The sequence below is a fragment of the Bos indicus genome, chromosome 14 (genome assembly GCF_029378745.1).
Source record: "Bos indicus isolate NIAB-ARS_2022 breed Sahiwal x Tharparkar chromosome 14, NIAB-ARS_B.indTharparkar_mat_pri_1.0, whole genome shotgun sequence".
Taxonomy (NCBI): domain Eukaryota; kingdom Metazoa; phylum Chordata; class Mammalia; order Artiodactyla; family Bovidae; genus Bos; species Bos indicus.
This window is the reverse complement of record NC_091773.1, coordinates 36,754,599-36,774,765: the sequence shown is the minus strand read 5'-3', so window position 1 is coordinate 36,774,765 and position 20,167 is coordinate 36,754,599. Positions and strand designations below refer to the sequence as shown.

General features: G+C 37.3%; 1 protein-coding gene across 2 annotated transcripts in view; it reads right to left on the bottom strand.

Moving 5' to 3' along the window:
• Positions 1-3,190: 3,190 nt before the first annotated feature.
• Positions 3,191-20,167, bottom strand: part of TERF1 (telomeric repeat binding factor 1) — a 43,063-nt gene continuing 26,086 nt past the window's right edge. The window contains exons 7-10 of one of the 2 annotated variants that reach the window (XM_070802683.1): positions 19,863-19,922; positions 18,318-18,409; positions 12,345-12,451; positions 3,191-4,347 (exon numbers count right to left, since the gene is read on the bottom strand). In XM_070802683.1, coding sequence (XP_070658784.1) covers positions 4,171-4,347; positions 12,345-12,451; positions 18,318-18,409; positions 19,863-19,922 — 436 coding nt within the window. In that variant the 3' untranslated portion in view covers positions 3,191-4,170. The remainder of the gene's footprint in view (positions 4,348-12,344; positions 12,452-18,317; positions 18,410-19,862; positions 19,923-20,167) is intronic. The other variant, XM_070802684.1, reaches the window with a different exon arrangement.

Here is a 20,167-nt window from a genome sequence, read left to right as displayed (position 1 = left end):
AGAGAAATAAAAAATAAATAAAATTAATCAATTAAAGAAAAAAACCAGATACTCTGCCAGCCTTTGCAGCTTGGCTCTGAGTTGGGTAACTCATTCAACGCTGAACCAGGCCACCTATAACTAAGTCTGCCTTAGCCTCCATCTCTGGCACTTATGAAGCCTAAAGATCACACAGCATAGAGGCCTAGGGTACTCGCAGGTCTTTCCTGAGACTGTGTCTAGTCCTGGGCACAGGGGCCTGGTCTTCTGGATTCCCTGGTTTTCTCAAGACTTTCAAAGCCTTTACCTACCACATACCTTAAATTTCATGCAGCCATATTAAAAGATGCTTGTTCCTTGGAAGAAAAGCTATGACCAACCTAGACAGCATATTAAAAAGCAGAGACATTACTTTCCCAACAAAGGTCCATCTAGTCAAAGCTATGGTTTTTCCAGTAGTCATGTATGGATGTGAGAGTTGGGCTCTATAAAGAAAGCTGAGCGCCGAAGAATTGATGCTTTTGAACTGTGGTGTTGGAGAGACTCTTGAGTCCCTTGGACTGCAAGGAGATCCAACCAGTCCATCCTAAAGGAAACCAGTCCTGAATATTCATTGGAAGGACTGATGCTGAAATTGAAGCTCCAATACTTTGGTCACCTGATGGAAAGAGCTGATTCATTGGAAAAGACCCTGATGCTGGGAAAGATTGAAGGCAGAAGAAGGGTATGGCAGAGGATGAGATGATTGGATGACATCACCAACTCGATGGACATGAGTTTGAGCAAGCTCCAGGAGTTGGTGATGGACAGGTGCCGGGGTCCAGCCCCGGTGGGGTCAGGGGCTTTGGCAATCAGGAAACAACAGCTTATTTAAATGTTAACTAAAGATATAAAGAGTGGTTAAAAAAGGATAGCTCAGTGAGGAAATTCAGTGGAGAAGAGGCTGAAATAAGGATAGCTCAGTGAGGAAATTCAATGGAGAAAAGAGGCTGAATAATTCAGCCAGAAGGTGAGAGAAAGAACGACATGGGGAGACCAAGCTTCGGTGAACAAGGCCTGCACTTTATTTTCCAAAGTAGTTTTTATACCTTAAGTTATGCATAGAGGATAATGGGGGAAGGGGTAGAGTCATGCAGTAAGCCAGGCTTTCTTCCTGCAAACTTATCATATGCAAAAGTTTAGGTGATTTGCATTATCTTCTGGCCCGGAGGCCTGTTACCATTTTAAGACCCTTTCTTCAGAAAGCTTATTTTTCTCTAAAGGTGATTAGTCAGGCACCACCCTCCAAAAGCATTAGATGAAGTTGCATTCCTACAGGGCAAAGGTGTGGTGGGCTCTAACAAGAAAAAGAATTAACTCAAGGGTCCAAGGTTACAAACATTAAAGCTACCACTTACACCAATTATATTAATCAATACACTGCCAGGGACACAGCAGGTAAGGGATATGGAGACGTAGCAGCAAACCTTGGCCCAACAAGTGAAAAACCCTTCACCAATACAATTTCTAATCAATCTTTTAACTGCTCAAAGGAATCTGTATTTAGATAGTTTAGAACATCTCATGCCTCTCACAGTTGGGAGGCTCTGAGCAATCACATGTGGCCGGAAAAACCTATTCTGGCAGGCTAGAGGAATCCCAAAGGAGTTTGTAGGTTGAAACATTGTCACACCCAGGAATTATTAACTGGAGCTGTAAGTTAACTCTTTTTTTTTTTTTTTCAGAGAGAGGTAGTGGGGGACAGCCCCCCGTAAAGTCAGAGGTGTAGGTGAGAGCACAAAGCAGAAAGTAGGCAGATTCTGGTTTTGGGGGTGGATGCTCGAGAATTTCCAGGGGGACTCCTGAGGATTGATCAGGCCTTTGCGTATGCTGAGCCTCCTTCCTCATGACCTTTGCCACGGGCGGAGCTCCTGCTCCCCGCAGACAGGGAAGCCTGGCATGTTGCAGTTCACGGGGTCGCAGTTGGACACTACTGAGCAACTGAACTGACTTTCTTCTCCAGGCTCTTCAATCTGTCTGCTGTCTCCGACCCCAGGCAGATGTAGGCACCACTTTTAAAGCCCATGAGTTCATAAGGGGCAAAACAAAGGCAAATCTCTGAACCCTCAGGGAACTGCCAGACATGGAAACACTCCACCACAACTCTGAGCACAAGGTCTGTGTTGGCCTCTCCCCCATCACCAAACTACACCCCAACACATATCACTGGTCCCTCAAGCAGGCTAAGGAAAACCACCAGAATGCGCTACAATTTAGCAGCCTCTTTTTTCCATTAAGCACCCCCCATTTATTAGATTCGTTTCAAAAAGTTGATTCTAATATTTTTTTTTGCCAGCTTAATATTTGCTTCAGAAAAAGGAAGGCTCTCTGGAACTCCCCACTTTGTCACTCTCTATGTAACCTTTTTAATGACTGTTTTAGAAATGAAGGGCAGATTAGTGGTTGCCAAGGGTTGGAGGAATGATGTAGGAGAGATGACTGCCAACAGAAGGGATCCTCATGGTGTTGGAGTATCTTGCCTGTTGTAGATACATGCACCCACACAAGTGATAAGTTGTTTGGAATTACATATACCGTACACATGTGGTACAAGACTGGGAAAATCCAGGTAAAACTGAAGATTTATATCAATAATCTGATGGTGACTTACTGTGGTTTAACTGACACTGGGGGAAGCTGGAGCAGGTGTACAAGGACCTATTATTTCTTACAACTGTATGTGAGTCTAGATGTCTGAATAAATTTCAGTTTAAAAATTCAAAATATTCAGATAAAAATGAGGAAGCATTTAGGAATACAATAACCCAATTTATTTCACTTTTCTATGGGTCCACAAGTTATATAATAAAAATCTATGCTTACATAAATCTATAACAGTTCTTTAATTAAAAATAAAATTCTAAGTAAGAAAGCACCACATTATAGCATAATTCATAGTGATCTTTTTTAGTGGCACATGAAATAACCGAGCATCTTACAGCTCTTGGCAGTTTAGATTTGATGATTTAGGGTGTCTGGAAAGAGGCTGACAAACTGGTCTATTTTGGCTCATAAATAAAAGCCATCAGCTTTGGCACTGATCATCAAAATGTCTGCAGTAAACACGATGACGGTAACCAGTACTGTAGCAGGACAGATAGAACCAGGAAACATTATCCACGTTTTAATTTATTATACATATAAGACAACAAACTCAGGAACAATGAGAAAGTAATGTATAAAACTTTAATAAGAAAAACAAATGACAAAATAATTACTTAATTTTTGTACAAATACTTAAGCATTTTCACATACTTGTTAATAAAACATACATAACTCAAAATGCTAAATAATTCTAGTTTTTGACAAATTCTCTAAAGACCATGTTGGTAAAAACTCAAAAGTTGTCCAATAAGGTGTGCAGGATCTTGTTTATCTACTATTTATCATAGACATTAAAATTATTATGTTTAAAGCCAATTTAAACATTTACAGAATGCCATTTAGGCCCGATATTTATCTAATTAAATGAAAATATCGGAGAAACTTATATTTATGGCACCAGGTTATAAAGAAGCTTTATTTAAACTATCTCTGTCAAAGTTTTAACACCAGAACCAAAGTCAAATGTACCTAAATGAAACATAAGCTATTCTTGGTAGTAGCATAAACTTTGTCCTATGGGTATTACATTTTCAAGTTTTTTCCTTTATATGAAACTACTTAAAAGGAAAATTTAAGTATATCTCATAGATTACTTTGTACATTTATCATTCTATAAGCTAATGTGTTAGCAATTAACGGATTAAGGTCATAAATCATTACGCCTTATGTCAAAGGCCTCTTATTCACTGATTTAGAAACTTCACTCTTATATGTGTCACAGAGTTGAAGTCAGCCCACACATATACAGCAGGTTAACAGCAATATATTTTTCCTCTAATCAGGCTTTCACTTTTTTATTGGAATAGGGTTTGGAGGTAGGAGGATTGAAAGCACTAGGGTTCAAAAAAATTTACTTTTTTTATCAAAGGAAAAAGATTCTTAAAGAATACAATGACGGTAATGCTCTTACAGCACAAATTCTCATACTGAGTAACTGTGCCACAGAAAAAATGTTGTAATGCTTTAAACAGAATTTTGACCAACTTTCAAACAACATGCAGTGATTAGAGTGTTAAACTGTCATCTCATCAAGCTCTGCAAACACTCTCAGTCTTCACTGTCCGAACAGATCAGTTTTAGCTTCTTCATAGTCCTCCATCTGTCTTTCAACATGACGCTTGTCCGGTTGTTGAATTCATAATGTGATAGTATTTTAGACCAATTTCCCTCTCCATATTTCCTCACACCAGATCTCAGATTCTTGTCTTCTTCCCAAAGCCATGCCTTTTGATGAAAAGTAGGACAGTTAATCACAGAACCAGTTCTTGACAAACAGCATTAGTTTCAGGTGGACAACATAATGATCCAGTATCATACATATTGTGAAATGATCATCACAGTAAGTCTAGCTAACCTCTGTCAAAAGTGGATAAAAAGTAGAACAGTTATTCACAGAAACAATTCTTTAACATATCTAAATACAAATTTTTAAAAAACCAATATGTTACAATTTCTTAATGGTGGAAGAGATTCTGTGAACATATCTTAGATTTCTGTAAGAACTTGTGGTGATATTATCAAGGGTCCTGACTACATTATGCATGACACACTATGGCTCTTCACAATAAACTGTGGAAAATTCTGAAAGAGAGGGGAATACCAGACCACCTGATCTGCCTCTTGAGAAATTTGTATGCAGGTCAGGAAGCGACAGTTAGAACTGGACATGGAACAACAGACTGATTCCAAATAGGAAAAGGAGTACGTCAAGGCTGTATATTGTCACCCTGCTTATTTAATTTATGTGCAGAGTACATCACGAAAAATGCTGGGCTGGAAGAAGCACAAGCTGGAATTAAGATTGCCGGGAGAAATATCAATAACCTCAGATATGCAGATGACACCACCCTTATGGCAGAAAGTGAAGAGGAACGAAAAAGCCTCTTGATGAAAGTGAAAGTGGAGAGTGAAAAAGTTGGCTTAAAGCTCAACATTCAGAAAACGAAGATCATGGCATCTGGTCCCATCACTTCATGGGAAATAGATGGGGAAACAGTAGAAACAGTGTCAGACTTTATTTTTGGGGGCTCCAAAATCACTGCAGATGGTGACTGCAGCCATGAAATTAAAAGACACTTACTCCTTGGAAGGAAAGTTATGACCAACCTAGACAGCATATTCAAAAGCAGAGACATTACTTTGCCAACAAAGGTTCGTCTAGTCAAGGCTATGGTTTTTCCTGTGGTCATGTATGGATGTGAGAGTTGGACTGTGAAGAAGGCTGAGCACCAAAGAATTGATGCTTTTGAACTGTGGTGCTGGAGAAGACTCTTGAGAGTCTCTTGGACTGAAAGGAGATTCAACCAGTCCATTCTAAAGGAGATCAGCCCTGGGATTTCTTTGGAAGGAATGATGCTAAAGCTGAAACTCCAGTACTTTGGCCACCTCCTGCAAAGAGTTGACTCATTGGAAAAGACTTTGATGCTGGGAGGGATTGGGGGCAAGAGGAGAAGGGGACGACAGAGGATGAGATGGCTGGATGGCATCACTGACTCGATGGACATGAGTCTGAGTGAACTCCGGGAGTTGGTGATGGACAGGGAGGCCTGGCGTGCTGTGATGCATGGGGTCACAAAGAGTCGGACATGATGGAGCGACTGATCTGATCTGATCTGACTATGGCTCTGCTGCCCCAAATCAGACAGCTATAAGGTTTGAGAACTAAATACAAACCCAATTTGTCTGACTTAAGCCCATAATGTCTCTTAAAATTCTATAGCTGTTAATAAAATTAAATAATTTAAATAAAATAAAAATTTATTAGTTAATTAAAATAAAATTTAATAAAATAAAATAATTTAATAAAATAAAATAAAATTCTACAGCTGTTAACAGGTTAGAGATGTGTCCCTCACCCTCTTCCTCTCTCTCATGCGTGCTCAGTCATGTCCAACTTTTTGCGACCCCATGGACTGCAGCCGGCCAGGCTCCTCTGCCCATGGAATTCTCCAGGCAAGAATACTGGAGTATTTCTTCTTCCAGTATTCTTTCTTCCTCCAGGGGATCTTTCCAACCCAGGGACTGAACCCGAGTCTCCTGTGTCTACAGTACCGGCAGGTGAGTTCTTTACCGCTAGTGCCCACCTGGGAAGCCTTAGAGATGTGTAGAATTCATATAATACCAAATAGAACTTATGAATATTTAATTCTTCCCTAATGAACTCAGTGAAAACCCTGTTCTATGTTGGGCAAGGTAGACACACACATAAAACTAAAATCTTCTCACTTTCTCCAACAGACTTCTGAGAACTCAACTAACACAAACTAATTAAAGATACATTATTTTGTTTTTGGAGAAAATGATTAAAAAATTTTAAAAATCAAATTCTGTATTATACATAGAAAAAATTACTGATACCTGGCATTTGCTAGAGGTGACCAACTAACTATTCCTTCTGCTGACATGCTGAGAAGCAATACGTAGGGTCATCTGAATGATTATTTACTGTTTCTGAACTACGAATGCTTTCCCCAGCTGACTCACATTTGGTTTAAAAATTCATCCATCATCAGTCATGAAAGGGCAAATACTGAATGATTTCACTTACGTGAGATATCTACAGTAGTCAGATTCCCAGAAACAGAAAGTAGAATGACGGTTGCTGGGAACAGGGGGAAGGGAAATAGGGGGCTGTCTAATAAGCACCGTGTTTCAATTTCGCAAGATGAAAAAGCTCTGGAGGCTGCTGTACGACAGTGTGAACGCATTTAATGCCAGTGAATCATACACTTAAAAAACAATTAAGGTGACATATTTTATGCTATGTTTTACTACAAATACATTTTTAAAATCAATAAAGGTCTTGAGTAGACAATTCTCCAAAAAAGATATATAAATAGCCAATAAGCACTTGAAAACATGCTCAATGTCACTTAATCATTAAGGAAAAGCAAATCCAAAACCCTAGAAGATATTGCCTCAAACCCATTAGGAGGTACACCATGAAACAAACAACCGAACACAGAAAATAACACGTGCTGGTGAGGATGTGGAGAAATTGGGACTCTTATGTGTTCTTGGTGGGAATGAAAACTTGTGCGACTGCAAGGGAAAACAGTGTGGTGGTTCCTCAAAAATTAAAAGCATCATGTGACCCAACAACTCTACCTGTGAGTAGAATTCTATATTCTTTTGTATACAGCCAAAAGAACTGAATGCAGAGACTTGAAATTTGCACACTCCTGTTGACAGCCGTATTACACATAACAGACAAAAAGTGGTATATAAATACAATATCATCAGCCTTAAAAAAGGAAGATTCTGACACATACTACGAGGGAAATGATCTTGTCCTCAAAGTAAATGAGGACATTATGCTAAGTGCAAGAAGTCAAATACAAAAGAAAAAATACTGTAGATTTCCACTTATATGAGGTACCTACAAGAGTCAAATTGAGAGAAAGTAGAAAGTTGGTTGCCAGATGCTTGTGAGGGTGGGGTGAATGAGACATTACTGTTTAATGGTTACAGAGTTTCAGTTTTGTAAGATAAAAAGAGCTCTGTGGATGAATGGTGGTAATGGTAGCACAGGAGGTGTTTAATGACACTGAACTATACACTTTAAAATGGCTAAGATGGCAATTGAATATTCATTGGAATATTGGACTGATGCCAAAGCTTCAAAACTTTGGCCACTTGATGCGAGGAGCTGACTCATTTGGAAAAGACCTTGATGCTGGGAAAGACTGAAGGCAAGAGGAGAAGGGGACGACAGAGAATGAGATGGTTGGATGGCATCACTGACTCAATGGACATGGTTTGCGCAAACTCCGGGAGATAGTGAAGGCCAGGAAGACTGGTGTGCTGCAGTGCACGGGGTCACAAAGAGCTGGACATGACTTAATGACTGAACAATAACAAGATGACAATTAAAAAAAAGAGGAAAAAAAAAAAAAGAATCCAGCTCAACTGTCTGACACACCAAAAAGAAACTCAAGGTGCTTGTAGACAAACATGAGATCAAAATTATCTTGTGTACAACTCAGTGCCATAAAACTGGCAGTGATTATCATGCCAGACTTCCTACAGAAGTCTGAGCTGTCGCCTATCAGCAATGGTGCTGCCTACAAGTGTAAGACTACTCACCTTCTAGACAAAGACCAACATCTGTCCTATGACCTGTCCTGTCGAGCCAGCCCACTTCCCTCACCAGTCACCACTCCTAAAAGCCTCACCACACTGCTCATTACTAACTGACACAAAACCAAAGGAGATATAAATTCTGCATGTGTGCAGTAAGGAGTTTAAAGGGGAGAGGAATGTACTTATTGATTAATCTCTGGGTTCACGTAAATCTTCTGAGAATGTGATGAAGGCTATGGATCCATTTTGCAGACAAGTGAAGATACATAAAATTTTACATGAAATTTCAGGAGCCATTTAGAATCCCCTTAAGAAAACCTATCAATTCTATGGTCCTTCAAGTTAAAAATTTTTGTTGTATAAGAAGCTGCCACACATTTATTCTGTTTTAAAAAGTAGCTTTTGATTTATGCAAATCTCATATAGATAGCTGGAGAAGGCAATGGCAACCCACTCCAGTACTCTTGCCTGGAGAATCCCAGGGACAGAGGAGCCTAGTGGGCTGCCGTCTATGGGGTAGCACAGAATTGGACACGACTGAAACGACTTAGCAGCAGCAGCAGCAGCATATACATAGCACTGTTTCCTTGTTTTAATCTCAGTAATATTTAATACAGAGCACAGATGATATCTGATAAAATACAAAAGCCTGTTTCTCTGAAGAAATAACGTTCTCTGCTTGAATACTAGGTTCCTGAGTGCAACCAAAGTTTAAATGGTATTTCCAGTAGATCATATACAGCAAGGGTTAGGCAGGCTACTGCCCCCTGTACAGCACCGGAGCTAAACAATGGTTTTTACATTTTAAAAAGTTGTTTTCAATAAAAAGAAGAATACGTGACAGAAACTGTATATGGCTCACTGCTTTATACAAAGTTTGTCAACCTCTGATCTAGAAGTTATAATTTTGTCAGTAAAAGTTAATTGAAAACCACAATGTTTAACATTAAACATTTAATTTTTTTTTCTTCCATTGAAAACGAGCAACTATAACTTGATATATTATTGTTACTTCATGATTATGGCTTATATTGTTTGATCTGAATGCTTTTTTATACAGTCCTTGCTTAATTTCATCTATGATTTAAAGAGGAAAAAGTCTTAAAAAACACCATATGGAATATATCAGTAATCATATAGCAAACAGAAACTATACTCTTCCATCCCTGGTTGGGGAACTAGGATCATGCAAGCCACACAGCGTAGCCAAAAACAAAAACAGAAGTTTAGAAAACTTAGAGGTCAACCTCTATTGTTCATAGATGGAACTGAATAAGTGACACAATGGACTTATCAGTGTTAAGATTAGAAAGAAAATATAAGGATAGCACAATTTTATAAGTCTACTTTTTTGCTTAAAACTCTTTCATTTCTTTATTTTGTACAGGTGACCTATTATACTAGATTCTCGTCATAATGACACCTGGTTAACTTAGAGTCTAAGATAATGTATTTCAGGACAAAAGCAACAACTGTGCCCTTGGTACTATTCTCTTTTTGTCTTTTGCTTTTCTTGAGAAAAATAAAATTAAATCCAGCCATGCCCATAACTCAAGATATAGACAGCATGGGACAAATTAAAATGCACCAATCTTTTCTTTCCTTAAGGCTAAAAAGTTATACAAAAGTTATATTTTTAAATTGCATATCATTTTTAATGCCTTTTAGAAAAAAAACCCAATGTTTTAAAAATGGTATCATTTATTTACACCAACAGAGTCCTTGGATCTAGTGCTATGTCAGCAAATGGCACAGGCATTTTGCACTTTCTTATCTGTTGAAATGTATACATTCTAGCCTAGTTTGGTCTATTTTTAAAGCCTGATTTGGTGTAAATAATCAAGTCAAAAATGGAAACTTTGAAATATGTAATGAACAACTATCTTCCACTGGTCCATGTAAATAATTTCAAAAGCATCTATTTTATCTGATAAATAACAAGTCTATACTTTGGAGAAGGGATTGTTTCTTACAAGGCCACTAGGCAAGCTATAGGCTTGCTCTACCATATTCTCCAGTGATGACCTGATGACTCAAAGGTCTGCTCCTACCTACCCCCTTTATTTCTCTCAGATGAGAGAAAGCCAGAGCTAAAGTGGTGACCTCTCTCTCCCATGACACAAAACCTTCAGATTGGCTTTGTTCAGGAATATGGAGATCTCAGACCATAATGCTGAGGAAGCTGCCAGAGGCTCAACTTTTCTAGAAACTGAGAACCAGAGTAGTCCCCAAACAGAAAGAAAGCTTGTGTGTGTCTCTGAGAATAGAACCTACCAGTTTTCTGCCCGTTTCCTTTCTGCCTCAGAGGAAAGATATGGGAGGCAAACATAATCATATAAAATACTAATTTTAAAAAAGCAGCTGGATTTAGAGACTTGATTTCTAGTCTTCATTATAAAGCACATATTCTTGTGGGTTCACAACTGAGTATTATGTATTGGCACCATCCAACGCAGGACATTTTTTCCTAAGGGCCAACTGGATTTTTCCCCCTAAACAAAGCTTTTATACTGAGCAGATGCTGTGTCACGATTGTGGTGGTGCAGTTTTGATATCCTCTAAAGTTTATGGATTCATAAAACAGGAAAGAGTAAACCATAAGTCTGAAAGCACAGTCCATTCCTCCCACCGTCTGCAGTAACGTGTGGATGTTACTTTAAACAGTGTGCCCTTGTGCTGCTCAAGTCCAGCTGGTCTACCACCCCAGGGTCCATATTTAAACATCAAATGATTGAGAAAAGGGGCTTTGGAAGAGCTTTATGAACTGAAATATCCTTCCAGTTCATCATTCAGATTCCTCAACAGGAGTTGGGAATAACATTCTTTTCATCTTTCCTATCTTTTTTCTCTTACTGTGAAAAATAATAGTCGACCTCAAGACACAGACTGAACGCACTGCCTGCTGAGACAGGACTGTGGGTTTGTTTCCTGGTCATACCTGCATGTTGGTGCTCAATGTAGCGTAGACATGTTTTAAAATAAAACAGATGATGTATATTAAACAGTGATATCATTTATAATTTAAAAATACTGTATAATAATTCCCATTACATACCATCCATGGGGAAAAAGTCTTTATTGTTGAAAGCCATTTACTTTTCTTCTGAATAAATTTACAAAGGAAGGCCTCTTTTTAAATTGTGATAAGGCAGGCAAATATGTCTTTGTTTGTTTAACATACAAATGCAGGAGAAAGAAACTGTCCAAGACTACTGCAGTCAAAATTTTTAAAGAATCCAAATCTCAATACAAAATAAAATAAAATTGGTCACTCATCTAACAAGTTATCCCACCAAAATGCCAACAGTAGAAAGCTAAAAATAAAACCAGACACAGAATTTTTGGCATAATAGTGATAGACAATATCACCTGTATTTAATTGTGCAGTTGATATCCCATATGTTGTTTCAAATATAAAAAAAAGAGAAACTGTTTTCTTGATGTATATCTCTAAGTAACACCTATAATTCCATTTAGAACTGTTACCAGAAGAACCAAAGGGAAAGATAAATATATAAGGTAGAGACTTTTGGATTTTAGACCAACCTGGAGAGTCCAGGACTTGATCCTACCCCAGCATATCAACAATGAACCATTTGCAAATAGCTTATCAAAAAAGAAAATCATCTTAAATAATTTACTCATCTTACTGTAAACAACTAGAAAACCAGATAAAATAGAGTAAACAATGATTTCAGCAACTAGAGATAGCACAGGACTATAATCACTGTGAGAAAAAACAAATGAGTGAACCCTAAAACTGACTCAGCTTTCTGAATAGAAAAATTCTGTATCAAATGGTATCTCCTTTTTTAAAGCACACAAAAATCTTAAACTGAACCTATGTTAGAAAGATATGAAAATAAGTTTATCATGTGGATTTAAGTTTTACCCTACATCTGATGAACGGACTGTAGGATGGATAATTCTAAATAAATGTCATTAATACCCAAGATTATCTTTAAAATGTGAGTGAACTCTGAACAGGCATTTTGATCAACTTATCTAAGGTGGCAAAGAGGAAACATTTTATTCTCAAGATTTTTTTAGAGTTGAACAGAAATAATGTGAAATAATCACAATTATTCCTTATGACTTTAATATACATTAAGCATTATTAAATTAAAATAAACAAGTACCTGTTTTTTCCTAGACCGATGCTTTTCAGGAGTTACAGGCTGACTTTTTAAAATACGTGTTCTCTTACTTTCAGTGGCTCGTCTACTGTTCTTTTTCTTTCTTCCACCTAAAAGCAGAAACACTGTCATCAAAAACTGTCCCACATTAAAAGAATTATATTTTTAAAGGTTATCATGAAATTCCTATTTATTTTATAGCTATTTAAAAAAACCTGTTTAATCTTTTTCCTTTGAATCTGGAAGCAGTATGGTATAAATGCAAAAATCAGCCTTTGAAAATCAGGGGGCATGTGTTTCCTTTCCAACAAGGGCTTGGCAGAATCGCTCCTGCAGAGGGTGGCAAGAAGGGGCACTCTGCCATCAATGAGATGGTGATCAGAGATGACACCATCAACATCCACAAATATATCAATGGAGTAGGTTTCAAGAAGCACCTGTGGGGGCTTCCCTGGTAGTCCAGTGGTTGAGAATTTATGTGCCAATGCAGGAGACACAGTGTTCAATTCTTGCTCCGGGAGGACCCCATATGCTGTGGGCAGCTAAGCCCAGGTGCCCAGAGCCCAGGCTCTGCAATCAGAGAAGCCACAGCAGTGAGAAGCCCACACACCATAACGAGAGTTGCCCTGAAGCCTGCACACAGTAGCAAAGACCCAGTGCAGCCAAAAAGAAAGAAAGAAGTCCCTCTGGCACTCAAAGAGATCTGGAAATACGCCACGAAGGAGATGAGAACTCCGTATGCATGCACTGACCGTGGGCTCAACAAAGCTGCCTGGGCCAAAAAAATAAGGAATGTCTCATACTGCATCTAGCTGTGTGCGGTTGTCTCAGAAAATGTAATGAGGATTCATCAAAGAAGACTTATATATTCTTTATCTATTTAACTACCACCACTTTAAAAAAATCTAGATAATGTGAATGAGGACTAACTGCTGATTGTCAAAGTTACAGAGCTTCAAAAAAAAAAAAAAGAATGAAAAAAAAATCAGAGGGGATGTGCTTTGCATCTTGACTCTTTCATGCCTTTGAACAAGCCATTTCACCTCCCAATGCCTGTCTTTTCATCATCTGCAAAAAAAAGGAATATTTACCTTATAGGATCATTGTAGTTTCTTAAAATAATGTTTAAGGAATATCTGACACAGTGTAAGAAATAAATCTTTCTCTCTTATTTACAGTTTAGTAAGATAAATGTATATGCAACTGAAAAGAAATAGAATGGTCATTATTGAAAGAAAATTGTATATATATAGTTGATCCTTGAATGATGCGGTTTTCAACTACATAGGTTCACTTATACAGATTTTAAAAAATAAATACAGTATCTGTTTTCATTTTACAAATCTTTTTAAATGTGCAGAAAAGTTTATGTTCGATTATATATGACAATATGTGGAATCAAAAGAACTAGGGTTTGAATTCTGATTTTATGCCACCTGTTTCAGCTGCCTACCCTCAGATAAGTCACTTATCAATCCCTTTGTTTCTGAGGCAGAGAGAGCAGTATGTGTTGACTGCAAAGAGTTGGAGCCCCTCATCCCTACTGTACTGTACAGAAACCTAAAAGAATCTACACATAGAATTTAAAAAGGGTTTAGCAAGATGGTTCCATACAAGATCAATAAACAAAACTCAACAGTATTTCTGTACATTAGCCAACAGTTAAAATATTTAAATAATCAAAAGATAATATTTACAATAGTAATGAAATATAAAACATGCTTAGGGATAAATCTAGCAAAAGTAGTCAACATCTACATGCAGTAAATTATAAAGTTTTACTATATTTGTAAGTGTGTATACACACACATACATGCTGTAAGAAAAATATACATAAGACAATCTAAATAGAGAAATGCTTTTGTGCATAGGAAGACAATATAAATGTGTCAGCTCTCTCCAAAATTATCACAATGTAATTTCAAATAAAATTTCAATAGGGTTCTTTGTAGAACTTAACAAGATTATTCTAAAATTATGTCTTAGGAGAGGTAATTAATCATAAGCTCTGAGCATTCCTGTAGTTCTTGCTAAGACTTTACTAAACAGTTTCTGCAGTTAGTCAGGTACCTAAATAGGTCACCAGAACCACAGGCTGACCACCATGTAACTACTCTCTCCTGGAGAAGGGAACTGGATTATTTGCTACAATGTTTTGCTTGTTGCTTACTCAAAAAGTACCCTTGGGCCCAAGTTCCTCTTTGCAGTACAACCTACAGCCTGTGCAGCATCTACCTGGGTGCATTACGCTGTCTTTGGGACCTGGCGAGGGAAACCAGCACAACTATGCTGTTACCATACAAAATCTGCTGTACTGTAGCAAACTGTCCTGTTCCGACCCATTAAGTCTCGTTGTACACTTTCTGGCACCTATGGAGTGGTAGCAGCTTCACTGCTTGCAATCTTTTATGAAGTTTCCTCCCGCCCCCGACAATATGGAAGACCAAAACACCAGCAATACTTAAGATGTTCCTAAAGAATAAGAGGATGATGAAGGAAATTACTCTGTCACATACTGAGTTATTTCTAAACTACAGTAATACAGATGATATGGTATCACTGCAGCGGGAGACCATATGTGTTGTAAGGCTAATGGAAACCACACCAGTTATGAACAGAGATTTTCATATTGTGAATTGTTCAAACAGGTGCTAGAGGACTAAAAAGGCAAAAATAAATTAACAGATTAACAATGAAGAGAAATTCATAACCATAGCTGGAGACTTCAATACTTCTTTCTCTCAGTAATTAGTAGAACAAGAAGACAAAAAATAAGCATGCATATAGAACATCTGAAAAGCACTATGAATCAATTTGACCTAATCGACATTTATAACACTGTATACTCAACGACAGCAGAATTCACATTCTTAAGTGTATATATATCAACAGTCACCAAGGTAAGACCATATTCTAGGCCATAAAGCTAGTTTTAAAAAAGAAAAAGAAATCCTACAAAGTATACCCTCAGGCTGGAACAGAATTAACTGTAAATCATTAATAGAAAAATACCTAGAATATCTTTAAATATTTGAAAATTTAACAAACAGCTTCTTAATAGTCCAGATGATCAAAGAGAAAAGTCTCAAGGGAAATAAAAAATACATTTTGATGAAAATAAAAATATAACATATAGGGATGAAACTAAGGCAGTAAGTAATAAAAGGAGAATTTATAGCATTAAATGCACAGTTTAGAAAAACTGGGCACCTATGAAGAAAAAGCCACTCATATACAAAGGGAGGCGAGTCAGGTTGATATCAAGACTGTCCACAGCAACACTCATCAAGTTAGAAAATAGAGAAACAAAATCTGTAAAGTTGTGAGGAAAAGTATTTCCAAAGAATACTATAGTCAAATCTTTTTTTTTTTTTTTGCTAATATCACCCATTACAGCTAAAATCAATCAGTAGTCTAAAGTTTATATTTACTGTTATAGAGGCAATCTGACCCAAGCTATCAAAGCATTTTTTATTATTTATTCTTTATTTTGAAGGAATCATAGTTTACTGATATATTTCTTATGAGATAGCATTTATGTGAACTTCATTGAATCCTTCAGTTTCACCTCTTAAAAATTAAATGTAAATATACGTTTAAGTACATATATAACCTCATCACTTTTAACTAAATTTTTATTTGCTTCGATTCTATCTGACCCTTGAGGCAGTTTATCTATCTCAGCATTTAAGGACATGGGCTCTAAAAAGTCAGAAATGTTATTGTGGCTCTGGTTCTGTTCATGATCTATAATATATGACCAAGGGCTTTCTACACTTAACCTCTTTTTGTCTTGGCTTTCTCACCTGTAAAACGGGGGTGATTAAAAAACAAATGCACTGATTCAGATTGTTTTGAGGATTAAGTGAGTTTATGAGTAAAAAGCTTCTAATTCAAATATTAATCATTTCACCGAATACTGGTGAAATTTTTTTGCATAGAACTTAAGTGATGCAAGAGATGCAGCAGATGTGGGTTTGATCCATGGGTCAGGAAGATCCCCCAGAGGAGGAAATGGCAATCCACTCCAGTATTCTTCCCTGAAAACCTTCATGGATAGTGGGGTCATAAAGGGTTGGACATGACTGGGACTAAGCATGCGCATGCACGCACACACACACATGTATATATTATATATTACTAACAGCTAACAAAAAGTTAAGAAATGTACTAAAACTCACAGGAGCGCCTGTTTAATATCCACAGTCACTGCCAAACCACTCTACAAAGAGATTACAGTCTTCATCAGTCTAATTACTGATCAACTACAGTGTAGAAAGGTGTATGCTTCCATTTCTCTGAACTTTGTATTATGAAATTAAAAGTCCAGGAAAAACCCTCCAATTATTTTAGTTTAGAATTAGGACTCCAGTGCTCACTTTGGCACCACATACACTAAAATTAAAGTTTTGATTCCTAGTCATTTGGCAGCAAATACAGTAAAATTAAAATTTTGATTCCTAGTCATTCCTAGGAACTTCACCAACATGAAGCAAGTATTTCTTTGCCCTATCATTGGCCATCTGCTATGAATAAATTTATTCAATTAATATTTACTGCTTATATTATAGCACAGGGAGCTCTACTCAGTACTCTGCCATGGCCTATATAGGAAAACAATCTAATACAGAGTGTATACATGTATCTGTAAAACAGATTCAACTTGCTGTACACCTGAAACTAACACAACATTGTAAATCAATTATGCATCAATAAAAATTTTTTTAAAGTTTTACCACAGGTCTACCATATACCTGGCATCAAGGTGGTACATCTATTATTTTTATATTGATCATTAAGTATTCAGATTTGAGGCAAAAAGATTTTAAAATCTTTGCATTAGAACACAATAGGTTCAATAAACATTTTTTGAATGAATGCATATCAAGGAGGAATTTACAATCAAATTGTAATTGAAAATAATTATGGACTGCTTTTAAGATTTTTTTGGTTACAGTTGTTTTTTTAATCTAGCAATGTTTTTTATAAGGATAATAAACTCTAAATGCAATGAGGAGAGTAGTTAGATTCTATATATAGCCATCCTCATAATAGTCATGGATTCTGGTATTTGAAAATTCACCTACCTGTTGAAAGCTGTAAATCAAAAATCAAAACTTGCAGTGCTTTTGTGGACATGCACAGAGTGGCAAAATACTGAGTCATGTTCCCAGCTGAGGTTAAATGAGGTGAAGCTCTGTCTTCCTATTTCAGTTCCCACACTAGAAATAATTCTTTTTACAGTCTATTTAGTGCTGTATTTTTGGGCTTTCAGGAGGTAATTTTGCTGTTTAAAATGGTTCCCAAGTGTATTGTGGAAATGCTATCTAGGGTTCCTAAGTGCAAGAAGGCTATGTATGATGTTCCTTATAGAAAAAAGTATGTGTGTTAGATAAACATCATTTAGGCATGAGTGACAGGGCTGTTGGCCGTGGATTCAATGTTAATGAATCAATGGTGGTGGTGGTTTAGTTGTTGTCGTGTCTGACTCTTGTGACCCTGACTCTTGCAGGCTAATGGACTGTAGCCTGCCAGGCTCCTCTGCCCATGGGATTCTCCAGGCAAGAATACTGGAGTGGGTTGTCATTTCCTTCCCCAGTAATGAGTCAGTAATATATAATAAACAAGGTGTCTTTCAACAAAAACACATAGAACAAAGTTATATTTTGAACAGTTGACCAAAACGTTGTCACCAGAGACTCAAAAGAACCTAACGCTGTACTCCTCTGTAAGTGTTTAGTATTCACTAAGTGTTCAGGATGACTTTACAGAATATTACCATAAATAACAAGCACCAACTCTAACTTTCTAAATTAAGCACCACCTCTAATTAACTCTATGAACCCAAGGGATTTAATCCCTTTGTGTTTTCCTTTTCTGAAGTATGTCTGCGTGTTGAGGTGTTAGGTCAAGGGTTGGACTGCTCTCTAGGAAGTATCAATTATCCACTCCTAAACCTGTAATAAGTGTACTTACTTTGAGGAGTTTCCACTCTTTCCTCTTTCTTATTAAAATCTTGTTGTTGGTTTCCACGTTTCAACTTAGATAAGAAGAGATTTCTGTGAGACCTAAATCAAACACAAAAGCTCGTGATTTGTTCTGCAAAGACTAGAAAGGCTATGGGAAAAGGTAGAGGATTTGTCTCCATCTCTATCTAGGACCTGCTTCTACTTTGGCCTGTTTCCTTTGGTGTTCCCCTTGCTCAGTACCCCATCTTAACCTTTGATCTCTTTAAGCTTTTTGTTGTCAAGACTTTCTGCTCTCCCATCATTTATTTTCTCCACTTCATTTACTCAGAAATCAAGATCCTTCTGGCCTTTCAATTGGAGAAATTTCAAAATTCTTTTACACATGATGGTAGATATCATGATTATAGATTCTGAAAAAGGGCTTTTTGGAAAGGTAAGATGGTTTGGAAATATAGGAAGGGGCAGAAATTTTGGACAATTCTGCAAAGTTTGTATTATTATAATTTATAAAGGAGCAAACTAAAATAAGAGGGGGAAAAAGTTCACTTAAGCTTAGGCAGCTCTTTTATTATCACCTAAAATCTACATCTTTACCCCTGTAAATGCTAATGCAACCACAAATGTGTTCCCTCCCTTCTCAAATTTTCTGTGTGCTCTGGAATGCCAGTCTCAACTTCTATGCCTTGTCTAAAGTTTAGCTCTCCCCTGGGTACACCATTTCTCTGTTTGTGGCCTTGAGTAGAGATTAGCTTCATCTTCCACATTCCATGAATCAGAGGGTTTTGCAGGTGGGTCTCTATACTTCCTGTTTCCTAATGTCACTTTCAGGATTCTGTTTCCATAGAAACCTCAGCCTTTGAGGATTCATGCCATTGAGGCATATTGCCATTTACTGTTTTCCATAATCATTTGTTATCCTTCCAAAGCACTTCCCATCATTCACAGATCTTTTTCTAACTGCTGCCATTACCATGAATTATTTCCATGTTTACATGAATAAACCAAATAACATCCTTGCCCCTTAATTCCTCATCTCCAGTGACCTCCTCCACACCAAATCAGCCACCCCCTTCCAAGGTTCCACTTAGCATCCCAACTGCTCTATACTTGGCAATCACTCATGTAGACTTTCTGCTCTGAGTATGCTACACTGTCTGTTAACAAAATTTCTAGCAGATTAAAGAGTTTTTAAAATAATTTCTTAAAATCAGGATTTGGGACATTATCAGAAATGTAACCTCCATCCCTTTCCTGCCCTAGCATCATGCCCTTGTTTCTGACAGATTCAAGTTTACTAGTTATCTGCTTTAAATTCAAGGACTCCCTGCTTGTGTGCTCCTTGCAGAAACAATGTGAGACAACCCAGGATCTGAAGAGGCAGGTCTCCACAGTTTGCCATTTCAAGGGTCTTAATATCTGTTGAGGTCTTAATATCTTTGTGACATTCTTCAAATCATAGCGTTTGCATGCAGCTATTATAATCTACATAAGTTTGCATGAATTGCTTCAAAGATTTGAAAAGCAGAGAAGAAAAATGTCAAATTTACTTCACCTCAATAAGGATACTGTACCCCATGAGGATTCAGTTACCGCAGACTGTCTGTCACTAACACTTTAAAAGAAGAAAACATTTGTAAGAATGCAAACATAAGAAATTGTTCATAAGGATAGTACTTTCCACACAGTCAAGTCAAATTTCAATTTATAAAAAGCATCTCTGGAAAGAAACTCTGGTAAAATTAGGACCTTTACGTAGTCCACTACAACATGGCTTGTTTTTGCCCAGATGTGCTTTTCAGAGACACCAAATCAATGTCTTTCCCAAACGTAAGTTCAGCAGAGGTGATGCTATAACTG